General features: G+C 33.5%; 1 protein-coding gene across 3 annotated transcripts in view; it reads right to left on the reverse strand.

The window, feature by feature from the left end:
* PCDH7 (protocadherin 7) overlaps positions 1-14,029 on the reverse strand; it is a 405,431-nt gene that overhangs the window by 180,769 nt on the left and 210,633 nt on the right. The window contains exon 3 of one of the 3 annotated variants that reach the window (XM_036852868.1): positions 9,040-9,135. The exons of the other annotated variants lie outside the window; for them this stretch is intronic. Coding sequence (XP_036708763.1) covers positions 9,047-9,135 — 89 coding nt within the window. The 3' untranslated portion in view covers positions 9,040-9,046. The remainder of the gene's footprint in view (positions 1-9,039; positions 9,136-14,029) is intronic. 3 annotated transcript variants of the gene reach the window in all.

Below are 14,029 nucleotides of genomic sequence, written 5' to 3' on the forward strand. Positions count from 1 at the left end.
GTTCATGACACATTTTCTTTTCTTAAAAATTTATTCTTAAATTGGTAATGAGATAATCTGATTTTTGTCTTTTGCCAGTCACTATTTTAATTGTGGCAATGGTTTATTATAGGAAAATTTTGGTCTACTTTTTTTGATTAAATTAGATAAAGATTAAAATTCTTGGACTTCCCTGGTGGTGCAGTGGTTAAGAATCCTCCTGACAATGCAGGGGACACGGGTTCGAGCCCTGGTCTGGGAAGATTCCACATGCCGTGGAGCAACTAAGCCCATGCGCCAAAACTACTGAGCCTGCGAGCCACAACTACTGAGGCTGCATGCCACAACTACTGAAGCTTGCATGCCTAGAGCCTGTGTTCTGCAACAAGAGAAGCCACCTCAATGAAGAGTAGCCCTCACTTGCCGCAACTAGAGAAAAGCCCGCACACAGCAACAAAGACCCAACGCAGCCAAAAATAAATAAATAAATTTATTAAAAAAAAAAAAAAGATTAAAATTCTCTCATTAAAAAAAAAAAAGCTATATCCTGTAAAAGTCCTGCAATGCCCCATAATCACTTATTTCATTTGTAAACCATTTCACTTCCAGATTGAACTAATCCAATTTGTTAAAATATCATTACAACTTTAAACACAAATAACAAATGTCAGCCAGGATATGGAGAAATGGAACCCTCAGATACTATTGGTGGGAAGGTAAATTGGTGCAGCCACTGTGGAAAACAGTATGGAGGTTTCTCAAAAAACTAAAAATACAACTACCATATGACCCAGCAATTCCACTATTGGGTATATACCTGAAAAAAACAAAAACACTACATGAAAAGATACATACACCCTAATATTCATAGCAACATTGTTTACAATTGCCAAGGTATGGAAGCAACCTAAGTGTCCATCAACAGATGAATGGATAAAGATGTGGTACATATATACAGTGGAATATTACTCAGCCATAAAAAAAGAATGAAATTTTGCCATTTGCAGCAACACAGATAGACCTAGAGATTATCATACTAAGTGAAGTAAGTCAGAGAGAGAAAGACAAATATTATATGATATCACTTATATGTTGAATCTAAAAAATACAACAAACTAGTAAATAAAACAAAAAAGAAACAGACTCACAGATATAGAGAGCAAACTATCGGTCAATAGTGGGGCGAGGGAAGGGGGGAGGGGCAATATAGGGGTGGGGGAAAAGGAAGGGTTATTATAGGATTATATGAAATCCTGTGTCTGGAACTTGGGAAAATTGTAAAGCACTATAGAATTCAAAGACTCTGTCATTCAATTATATATATATCATTAGAACTTTAAAGTGCTTGGCCAAAAATACATGAAGATTTTTTTCTCATAACTTACACCAAACTCTTCTTAAAACTAAAAGAGACTTGTTAAAAGGAGAATTTGGTACATAAAATATATTTTATTCTCTAAAGTTATTCTTTAAATCCAAAAGTAATAAATTGTAGTTTTACACACACATGGATATATTTCTTTTGTGATATATAATAACCTTATACCACTATTAGGGCAACCTAATTGGTCATAAAAAGATTCTGTATTCTTTGATACATATTTGATAGGTTGCCATGTTTACATAATGCTCCTGTATCCCTGACATATATTCTGGAAAAGTGAAAAGAGACTATCGACCCAGTTAACCATATGAGACATCTAAAAAGGCACTCTCTTGAGCAGGCCTGGCGCAGTACTATTGATTTCCTTCCTCCCTCACTCTTACTTGCCCTCATTCCCAGTCCTCTTCCTTGTCTTGTCATGCAACAAACAAATTAACTAAAAGTTAAGCAGATTTAAAAAAAACTGTAACTTCCTACTTCACTTATTCTTTCCATGCACATGTACTTTGTTCTGCCTACTTTTAATCAATCTTCCCTCTCTTTACTTTCTCATAGAGCTACCCTCTACTCATCACACTTCAGCATACATTTTCAGTCTCTGAGGCATAACCACACTTTTCTTAAGCACGAGTGTTGCAAAACATCACCAAATGATTTGATTCCTCATTCCTACTGAAATGAAAACTATTTGGACATTTTCCCCTAACCTAATGTGATCCAGCAGAGTTTGCAATAAAGCAAATTAATGGATTAGCTGAAAGTTATCTTTCCATTTAGCTCCATGATAAAATTAGAACTTCAGTCCCCTGGAAGAAAATGTCTTATGGATATATACTAAAAGATACTTACTATGCAAAGCCTACCTAATTCACATATTTAAAGACATATAATATACAATGTCTTTTTAATAATCAGTTCAGAAATAAGAAAAAAGTCATTGATAGTATCACGCTTTATTGGAAAATCCTTTTAAAATAAATGATCCAAAACACCTCTGGAAAGCCATCAGCCTTCCCAACCTCATTTTTTTGTTCTGAATTATAAATTCAGAAATCAGTAAACCTTTAGCATTATGGCCAAGTTTTCCATTATCCTCACAAAAGTGGCATAACTTCTAAATTAGATCTACATTTCTTTGTTGTTTTAAAAATATTTTCCTGCATTTTCTTCATTACTTGAACACACTGGCTTATCATGGTATTACACGTAACAAAGATCACAAAGAATTAAAATCCTGAGTAATATGCATTATGGTGTCTAAGGACATTTTTCCCCCTGTCAATTAGCTAATATCCTATTACAAGCAGCTAATGTGCCTGTGTTAACAATTCTCTTTATAATCGGATGTTCTATTTATTTAATTGATGCCTGTTGTCCTGATTAGAGTGGACAGGCAAGCTTAAATGATGATAGTTGAGTCTTGTTAAGGCTTATGATTGGAAGCTTTGGTAACTTGCTCTGCTTTATTTGCTGTAAACTCTGGGGGTGTTGCATACTGTGGTGTCCCCAGCCACAAGGTGGTGGTGATAAGGTCATATGAGGAAACTCCTAATTTTAAGTTGGAATATATCTTTGACTGGTTTCACTTCTGGCAAAAATTGTTAGTCGATTACAAAGAATGTTTGTAATGTCAAGCTTTGCAAAAGAATGCCAACTCCCATGTCCCTCCAGACTACACTACCGAGTGTTTTTCTGATTCTTATGAATAAAATTGTTCGCTTTCCTATTTCATTCTGCTGATTCCAGATAAGCAGTGAATCCAAGGACACAAAAGAAAGTGTCAACTCACCAAGATCTGTACTTTTAAGCATGCTACTGCAGTAAATTTGGCTACCCCTGGATTGTGATTCAGAAAATCTGGAGCACAGCTCTCTCACTAACTTAATGACCTTGAAAAAGTTACTCTTTTCATTAACTAGATTTCAAAATGATGAATTTTCAGATAAAACAATTTCTTCCAGATAAAATAATTTATGATTCTATGAGAATGCTTTATATTCCACTCCTTAATAAGTTGAAAACAATCAATCATTAAATTACTTTTGCAAGTTGTCTTTATTACGACCTTGCTATAGTCAGTTTCATTGCAATAGAGAAATAACATTCAAAACGAGGACAGAGTTGTGTCTCCAGGTGCAAAAGAAGTGATGGTTCCACAAATGAAAATTAGAGACTTTGTCTTCGGAAGGGTAGTCTTAGTAAAATTAAAGAGCTTCACTAGAACACTGTAGCATTGGCTAAAAATTAGACGACTTACGTTAAAAATTCTCAATCACCCAGTCCAATGAAATCTTTGAGAATTATGTCACCAGATTCCAGTCCAGAATTATCGCTATTATGTCTGTTGATTACCATAGAATCACAGACCTTTAGTGTTGGAATCCATTTTGTCTAACTTGTTATCTTATGAATGAATTCCTTTAATAATGACTTTGAGAAATTATCATGCAACCTAAACTTTGATATCGTCAGTGATAAAGATTTCAGAATACAGACTATTCTATGGAGCAGATTTTGTTGAGCATTTCTTAAGATAATACATTTTATCCTTATAAGGAAGTAATTTTCTACCATTTACACCTGCTAGCATCTGTTCTGCCTCCAGGAATCACAAAGAATGAGTCAAATCCTTTGTCTCTCTCTGCATTAAAGTGCTTCAAATATCTTTTAAATGACTGTCCTCTCCACCTGTCTTCCTCAGCACATCAAACATTTTCTTGGATTCACATATTTTTAAAAGCACACAAAAAAGGAAAAAATATAGCAGCTTAAGTGATAGCAATCAATAAACTTTTTTTTTCTTCATTAGAAGCCTTCTTAGAAATTGTGTAAGAAGCCTATAACATAAATGCTAATTGAGCACATGGTCACAGCAATCCATGCCACAGAGTCAAAGGAAGTTCTCAGAATCCTTCTCAAGAGAAAGCTCCAGAAAGAAAAATAGGTCAACACATGCTATCACTAAAGATAACATCCCTGGTCTACCTTGGTTTCCATTTTATACAGATGAGGAAACCATGCTCCAGGGAGGTTAAATATCATTTATTGGAAAACCTAGACCAAAACCCCAATTTCTAAAATTCCTTGTCTTCCATATTCTGTAGAAAATTGAAAGTTACTTTAAAGATCAGTTTTAGTTAAATCCCCATTTTGGTGAAATAAGTGAGGTTTTGAGAGGTTAATTGATTAATCTGTACCTCCTGCATTTAACTCCCCTCTTTCTAAAATATTAAAAGAAATTTTAAAATGTTAAATTATATATGTGCACATAGTATATACATCTTCTATAGCACTGATAGACAAAGCACATATAGGTTTTCTGTTATTTTGAGAATATTGCCTAAGAAGACTCATATATAACCAAATATCAAAAGGGTATTACTTTGGGAATTGAGGGAGCATACAAAGCAACATGAGTATGATTGATAGAGAAAGAATTTATGTAGGCACTGGAGCTTTTGAGAATATAAAGTCAATCACTATAATGACCATATGGAAGACGTTCATTAAGATTATATAGGTTCATAATATATGAAGCACATTGAAAATTGAAATTTTGGGTAGGGTCAGGGAAAAGTGGTGTGGCATAAAAAGTACTCTCTGCCAGCAAATTGATTAAATTTCCCAGTTCTAGAAAAGGCCATATATTCTGTGTAGGCACTCACTGAAAGGCAGATGTGCAGGGCTTCTGAGAGAGTGCCGTAATCTACTCATGAATAGGACTCACCAAGGGGTATTGATAGCAATTTGGCATTAAGAAAGAGTTCACATACATGAAGAATTTACTTTTTGGTAACTTTTACTGAGGAAAGTCCATATCTGACAGGGCATCCTTTATATATCTTTCAATCTTATTTTGCTCTATTTTGACCTCCATGTAACATAGTGTTTGTTATATGCAAGCACATATTTAGTCATTAAAGTCAATAATTTGCATTGAGAAAATAGTTTTTGTTTTGTTCTACTTTTGTTTTGTTTGCCTTTTACTTCCACTGATATTATCCATGTAAAGATATGTATTTTTTTGTACCAAATTTGTTAGAATGGTGAATGGGCATCTTAAAGAAAAACTCATCTCAGGCACCAACTCAAACCAAAATATTTATTCAATTAAGAAATAAAAAGTAGACACTTAAAATTCTTTTACTTTCATCAAACACTATTTTTCAATTCATTCATTTTTTTCTTTTTTCATTCATTTTTGTGCATACTTGTACTTATTTTATTTTATTTATATATTATACTAGCCAAGCCATACCTTTATTCTGTACAAATTCAGAACAAAGCTATATGCAGTTTTAAACTGCACCTCCTTTTTTCCCCCTGAAGTTACTTAAGTGGATTTTCTGGGTTCTTCATACTGAACAAATATAAGCATATAAACCGAGGGAGCCCATTATGAATTCCTTGTTCTTTTGATAAAGTATTTTGCACTAAATGAGAATAACCAGAATGCTAAAAGTATTTGCAATCAAGTAACATAGAACAGTTAGGAAAACTTGGGCTGTAAACCAGAAAAAGAGAGAGGGAGAGAGGGAGAAAGAGAGAGAAAGAGAGAGACATTATATAGCTAGACATTAGGATAGAGTGTCTATCTGAATTTAGGTCCTGGAAGTACTTTCATTTGGAGAAGGAATAGAACTTATTCTGTGTTTTCCCAACGGGAAAATTCAGGATAAATGGATTCAAGTTATGGGAAAGCAGAATTTGATAAGAAATATAAGAAAAAGCTGAAAAGTTAAACATGTCCTCAAATAAAGTGAGCCACCTCTGGATTTTGTGTCACTGGAATCATTCGAGCAGAGATTAGTGATTCTTATGATGGTGCTGAGGGATGCATGAACAATCTAGACTAGATTGGTTGGACCATAATCTCTCTACCAACTCTTAAAATTCCATGACTAATTCAGCAAATATTCATTCTGTGCTCCAGGCACTCCACATAAAGAAAAATAGAAATGAAATGATCCTTATATTCACAGGGCTAACAGATTGGTTAATTCTAAGATTATCTTGGTAGAAAGTGGGGAGAGGAGGGTATTTTGACTTGTATCCTAATTTTCCATCAAGGCCTGCTCAATTGTACCCTCTAGGCACAACTTTTTTAGTTCTAAGTGCATAGCTCCAAGTTAATGCTTAAGTGCTTATCTTGTTCTCAAAAGCACTGTTTCCACAAAAAAAGTCCTAGAAAAATACAGTGTACACAAGGTAACGTATCTTAACTCCCGTTTCTCTCTCCAGCCATTTTACCTCAAAGGCTTTTCTAAGAATAAAGGAAACATGAACTCATAAATAAAGCCCTTTTTCTCTACCTGCATTAATTTTTTTCCCTCCAAGGTTTATTTCATATTCTCTTAAAGTTCTTTCAGTGTCCATGGTTTTCAATATCTTTCCTTCAATTTTTTATTGCTTTTCAATTTATTCACTTTCCTAAAATCTTTTTGTTTCTAATTTCTCAAAGATTTTTCTTTTCTTTCTTGGTTTATCCTCTTTTGCTCATCTAATTTTACTTCTCCATTTCTTTCTTTTCTTGTATGGTAAACGACTCTTTTCTTATATGGTGCATATTTCCTTTATTTGCCTATAATGTAAAAAAAAGTGTTTCTCTGATAACCTTTCCTCAAAACTTTAGACCATTTTGCTTGAATTTCCTTCTTTCCATGTGAGATATAAGTATATCTGTTCTTCTTTTCTTATCACTAGATTTGATAAATTTTATAAAATTTAAATGATTTTCTTTCTGTGTTTTCAATTATTTTATACTTACTTGGTTTTTAATTGCAGGTCCTAAAATTAGGGGGAAATAATGACTGATTTCTTATGATACAATTTATTATGTCATCTGTGAATCTAATAATAGTCAAGAGCCACAAACTAAGGGGAATAAAAACAGAGTAGAAGGAAGTGTGGATGAGGAGAAGGGTCCATACAAGGGTGAAAAGGATGAATGACTTCTTTCTAAAAATTCGTTCATTTGCTCAGCATTTAGTGAGTAACAAACACTGTGGACATAGAAGAGTTCATAAAGAATAAGATGGAATCATAGAAACTCAGAGCTGAACATGAATGAGAATCCTAGCTTTGCTTGGGAGGAATCAGAAGATACTACATAAGGCACATGGCACTTCGGTCAATTCTGAGTGATTTTGGCCACTTTAGGTTTTCTCCAAGCCTCATTTTTTATCAATTAAATATGAATAATAATAATTTCTAACTCTATGTTCCTTTGTATGGATGAATTAAGAAAGTGGAGATTATTAAGTTTATTTACTTTGTGCCCGACACACAGTAAACCCTCTGTACATGTTTGCTGTTATTATTGTTCTTGTGAGTTTTCCAAACAGACCTGGGGAAAGTGCTCTCCAGATGGAAAGACCCAACAATGCAGAGGATTGTGGACAGGGAAGATTATTTATAGCCATTGAGAAAGATGGGGAGGCCAGAGTACAGTGTACATCAGGGTAAAGGTATAAAATATGGACTAGAAATGTAGGTAGAAATGGGATCATGAAGGCCAGCCAATGATTTCAGAGCTTTTTGGAGTAAGAGGCCATGCATTCCTGAATGAAGATTAATGCTCCAGCCTTTAATGGTTAATGGTCGCATCAGTGAAAATGCCTATAACTCAAAAGAGCTTGCTTTGTTTATGTACACAAACAAGTCTTAATTTTGCTACTATTTTAAGGAATACCACAAATAGTGCTGCCACACACTTGCACACCTATAGACACAACCACTGTTTTTTTTGTTTTGGTTTTTAAGACATCTGCCAATAATCTTCCTAGCCCAAAGGTAGTGTTCTAGTTACATGTCTCAAAGATCTGGATAGTCACAAGGATGTAGAGCCTGACACATCCTCAAAACAAGCCCCTGCAGGAGCTAGGTGGACCAGTTCACCTAGGATATTAAGAAGGTGGGTGTTTCTCTGTGATGACTTAGTATTTGTTTTATAGGTTATGACTCTGCTGTTGTTTGAGCCCTGAGGGCCTAGCTCCTTTCAAAAGGTAGCAGCCTGAATGAGGTAATCTTGGGACTGCTGAAAGAAATAGTGCCCCCCACCTCCCTCAAATGCCACCAGCTGAATTGACAAAAGAAAGTTTTGAGGAAAGCGATTAGCATATGTTCAGCTCTGACATCTGGATGACATCGATTTGTATTTAGATTCATTTGAACTGGCTCATACCTAATTTTCTATAACCAGATCAATAAGCATTATAATTAATGTACATACAGTTTTGTGTAATGCTTTTGAAAATTCAAATGCTATAATAATTGAATTTTGAGTTAATTCACAAAGTATTTCCATTTTATACTTTTCAAAGATATGTTACATAAAAAGTATTTGTATAACATTGAAAGAGGCATATAGAAGCATACAGGGTCCATTTAATTCCTGTACAATCAGTTGAGGAAACTGCATAGCACCTTTCTCTGAAAATGATATAATAAATTCTTCTGTATTCCTTTACATTTAAAAAGTATTTTGCAACTGTGCAGGGAATTCTGAAATGCATAGCATGCTGAAATATGTAAAGATATACTCAGGTTGAGTGATTTTTCTGTATCAGTAGGCTCTGTGTAGGTGGGTAAATGAGTCTTCTCAATATAAAAGAGATAGACTATTAATGGAGAACGCAGAAGAGGGGCACTGCACTGATTCATGAGAACCACCATACCTGTTCATTAATGGAGAGGCCTTAACAGCACTCTTCTTCCATGCGTCTTGCCATGAGGAAAGGGGAGGAAGGGAAAGGTAGTGATGGCAGCAACACCTGGGGAAGGGAGATGGGGAAATTTGTAAAGGGAAAATCAGCAGCCCCTACACAATGGTGTCCATCCATAGACCTTGCCAATAAAACAATTTCCAAAAACCCTGAGCTTGTTTTCTTTCTTTTTTAAAAAAAACTAGATAAATTTCAAAGATAATTTAAACAAATTAGGTATTTCTAACGGCGTTAATCTGAACACTCTCCAACTATCATCTTCCAAGTCTAGGACACAGGGGCTGCTACAAGTAATGAGCTACCATCTTATTCTCACTTTTCGACTGGGTAGTTTAAGGCAGGCTATTTTTCTATAGGTATAGTTGTTTTTTTTTTACAACAGATTTAAGAAAAAAAAAAAAAACTATTGGATAAACAAAACCAAAGGTATATGTATTCTTCCCCCCACACACAGTAGGATTATAACCATTTATTTGTTCTGTCTCCATCTAATTGACATACATCTAATTGCTCACAATGCATCTTCCTTTTTACGCTCTCCTAAGGGTATGTAGTTGTGATATCAAAACGACTTCAACTTGCTAATTTAACAAAAAAAAAAGAATTAGATTTGTAGAATCCCTATATACTGCAAGAGGTCAAACTAATAAAAGTTGCAAAAAGTTTTGTGTTTTAATTATATTTTTGTAGACATGGTTTAATCTGGACTATATGTAATTTTTTAAAAGTAAATATATAGAATTATATGGAAAGAAAGTGAAAAATTTTAATAAAAAGTTGATGATAATACTAAACGATTTGAATTTTAATAGTGATTAACTGCTTTTATAAATCAATATAGGAGATAATACCACACCTGTAAACCTAATACTGCTACAGATTTTGCTCTAAGTATTTGTTTTTAAAGAAATCTTTAACTTTGTATGCTTTTATTTAAATACAAACTTTATACGAAAAATGATATTTTTACACTATTTAGAGAAGCTTTTAGACAGACTGGAGATAAACTGATTGAAATATGCATATTTTATGAAGAAGAGGTATTCCTCTGTGGTGGGGGACATTGTAAGGGGGAAGGTTATGCATTTGTGGAGGCAGGGGGCACACGGGAAACCTCTGTACCTTCCTCTCCATTGTTTTGTGAACCAAAACTGTTCTAAAAAAATACAGTCAATTTTTTTTTTAAGTATCGTAAAGTTGAAAGGTAGGAGAGATTAGTTTTTTGTGTGAAAAAAAAAATGTTTTTGACCCCTCACACCAATACATTTCTTAGTGTAATATTTACAGAAGGGCTGGGACATTCTTGAATTTTTCTCTAAAGACAGGGAGTTTTGTGAATACATGTTTGCATTCTTGTTTCTGAATGTGATTCTAACCTTTAATCCTGATGTTTAGGAAAGCAGCTATCACAAAGATCTTTGGGGCTTGAAGCATGATAATCCTTTTGGTTTTGCCTTAATCCTGTTTAGACAGGATGTCTCAAAACTTTCCAGTTTCTCAACTCCTCTGGTCTTTGACACACTGCTTACTATTAGCCATCATCTCTGTTTAAAATAACATACCCACTTAATGCTTAGGTAATAGTATTAGTCAGCCCTTGAATTGAGAAATTTGGAAGCTAATTGGTTATCATAAAAGATTAGCATCAAAGAATTCTGAAGGCACATGCAGTATCTAGGCCTGTTGAATTAAAATAAATGAGCTCAAAGTAGCAAACTTAAATTTTTTTTTTTTGTAGCCAACTTACATTTTATCTAATATGAATGAACACAATTTTTTGGTAGCTTTGCTTTTTTTATTATAAATTTTAAATTTTGTACTTAATTTTAAAAATATTAACTGCCATTACACATAATATTTAAAAATTTAAATCTCCCTTCAAAATTAAAACCTACATATTCCAGTAATATCAAAATAACAAAAATATAATTATTCCTACATTTAAATATTCCTAAGTGATTATTTGGGGATCAGCATTTTATCTTTGGAAGAATCAAGTGTGGGAATCTCCCAAGCCAGGAAAAAAAAAAAAAAAGAAAGGGGACTCCTCATGTTCTTAATTTGTGGCAAAATACTTTAATCTAGCATGAAATACAGCATTTTTTGTACATGAATCCTTAATACCGCAAGGATCTGATATATAGTAAATTCTTCCTTTGATTTTAGGAAGGGTAGATTATTATGAGACAATATATTTGGAAATTAGCACTGCACTGTGAAAGATACAAAAATAACTAAAGGTGTACTTATGAGAAACTTTGGAAAATAAATATACACACACAAAACACAGATGATCACTAGTAGTACAACTTATCAAGATGTAACAAGTAATAAAATTATTTTATAAATAGCCGAGTTTATAAATAACTAAAACAACATAGAATGGTAACTGAAAAGATTAAACTGAAATTTTCGAGTCATGAATTCATAGAGTGGACAATAGAACTTTGTAGATTGAGAAATAAAAGTGAAAGCTATTTTTTTTTTCATATTTAAAAGGTAGGGCTAGGAAAACAAAATCATCTCCGTTACTAAAGCGGTATTTGGTAGGAATATGCTTATAGACAACGTTATGAGGTTTCTGTTTTTGGAAAAATGTATGATAAAAGTAGAAATACCAATACTAAGATATTGTATATAAAGGCTGTGTGACTTAGTGAAATAAGCAGCACAGAGAACACAAAATCGAGCTGTAATGCCAAAGAATAAGGCACAAGACTCAGTTCATATCCTCAAAAAATATAATCATTAGGTGGGGAACAAAAATAAGCATCGAACTTCATAGTGCTTGGAAGTTAAAGTTAAAGTTAAAGTTAAAGATAAGGGGATGAACCTTGAGAAGACAGATATGGACAAAGGATGAAAGAAAGAAACCGTTTGTAGAAAAGGAAGCTGACACAGCCTAATGCAATGTGGTGGGAAGGAGGTTGTCTAGTGCTGACAAGTCTGAAGTTAGTCAACCCAGAATAGATTGTATGGTGGGAGAAACAGAACACACCTTGATATGTAGAAGAGACGCATCAAACTACATATAAAGAGGGAGATTAATTAGCCAGTGAAACTGCTGTTCTCTGCTTGATGTCCTTAAAGCTTTATCAAAACCTGGCTTGTCTGGTATAAGGATACATGAGAAAAGGCCATTACCATACTGCATAAACATTCCTGATAACAGTAGTGTTTTTTAACCTATTTGTAAGGTCCATCTTAAAAGTACATTTTCTCTAACGATTAGAAAACTGATATTTTAGCTCTGGTTCTGACCCTAAAACTTTCCCTCAGTCTCTCACATTCATACCCAAGGCTTTTTTGAACACAGTCTAATATACTCTTCCTAGGGGGCCACACTCCAGGCAATAAATTGGTTCAATTTTTTCTCATTCTCCTTCTTGCTAAGAGTGGCTGGATAGTTCTCAAAAAGGACAATTTATTCATCTTAATGCTAGTGTCCATAGTGTGTCTAGGCAGGGCTGGAGTGTTTGGTGTTTCCTGCTAGCTCCTGCAGGACGGGGTTAAGATCTGCCCTGGTGGCAATAGGAAAAGAGGTGGAATCTGAAAATCTTTGCAGAGGAAGGAATGCTACATGTTCTTTCTGCACTCAGGAAACTGCTCCACTGCAGATATGACATGGCTCAATTCAGTTTTTGTTAAAGAGGAACAAACAGTATTTTTTTTAAGTATAAAATAAACAATCGTACAAACCCTGGGTAAGGTTATCAGTCAGCGCTTGAGTATTGAGACCACGAGGAGGAAAAAAACAGAAAATACAAGGGGAATAACATCATTGTGTAGGCAACACCTGAAGTTTTGTGTTTTGTTGTTTTTTTGACTTTTTTTTAATCAATAAAAATTATAACTGATTTAAGATGAAAGAATGATTATTAACCCTTTATTTAGCTCTCCTTAGTAAGTGGTGGGTTTCTAGTATCTTGCTTTGTATTTTACATTCCTAAGGTTTAAAAGTATAGATTGCTTAGCTTAATGGCAATACAAATCAGCTAAATAACAGTGCTTAATATTACCAGCTACAAACTTTAGTAAAACAATTGTGTAATGAAGAAATTAGAAGATAATGTTAAAGAGATTTAAGTGTAAACTTTTGTTACTAATACTGAATTATACATTTTAATTAGGTTTGTTATATGTAAATTTAAAGTGTGATATAATAATGCTAGTATACGACGTTTAAAATTTCTTAACTCAATAAAAGCATGAAATGTTCTTTTGTTTTTTTCCTTTTAACTGAAGATGTTCATTAATTTTACTTAATATCACACACTACTTCCTAAAAATAAATTTTCATAATGACAAAGTATTGCCATATATAAATCTGGAGTTGTGATACATTTTTCTAACAATTTCATTAAAATTTCAAGATTTAGTTGCATCAAAAACATTTTATAAAGCTTCTAGCAAATCTATAATATTGCGCTTTATTATTTTCAAATTTATAATGTTTTAAAAATCTGCTCTCTAAAAAAATCTCACAATTTATAGCCATAATAGCATGACCCACTGTGTCTTCCATACAAACTAATCGGCTACCTGAGTGCCTGCTTCATCATTGATTAATGTATTGAATAATGTTCACTTAGAATTTTAATTTTACTTAATATATGATTTACTTGATTAATATAATTAATATTCTGAATTTAGTTTTCCCTAAAAAAACATATTTTAATGTGGTTTTTGCTCATTTTCTTCTTGACTTATAATTGTTTGAGTAAATTTATAAAACTATGTAAATCCTAAATCCTCACATAGTACATTTATAGTCTCCACAACTAAAAGTTGTTATATCAATTTGATTATTCAGTTTTGTTCATCAAATATTTAAAGAGTGTTCAATCTGTGCTAGACACTGCTGTCGCCAGCAGTACTTAAACGTTTGTGTTTCAGGACTCCTCTAGCCACTTAAAAACTGTAGATGGCTCAAAGTGCTTTT

This window comes from Balaenoptera musculus, chromosome 5 (assembly GCF_009873245.2).
Source record: "Balaenoptera musculus isolate JJ_BM4_2016_0621 chromosome 5, mBalMus1.pri.v3, whole genome shotgun sequence".
NCBI classification, from domain to species: Eukaryota; Metazoa; Chordata; class Mammalia; order Artiodactyla; family Balaenopteridae; genus Balaenoptera; species Balaenoptera musculus.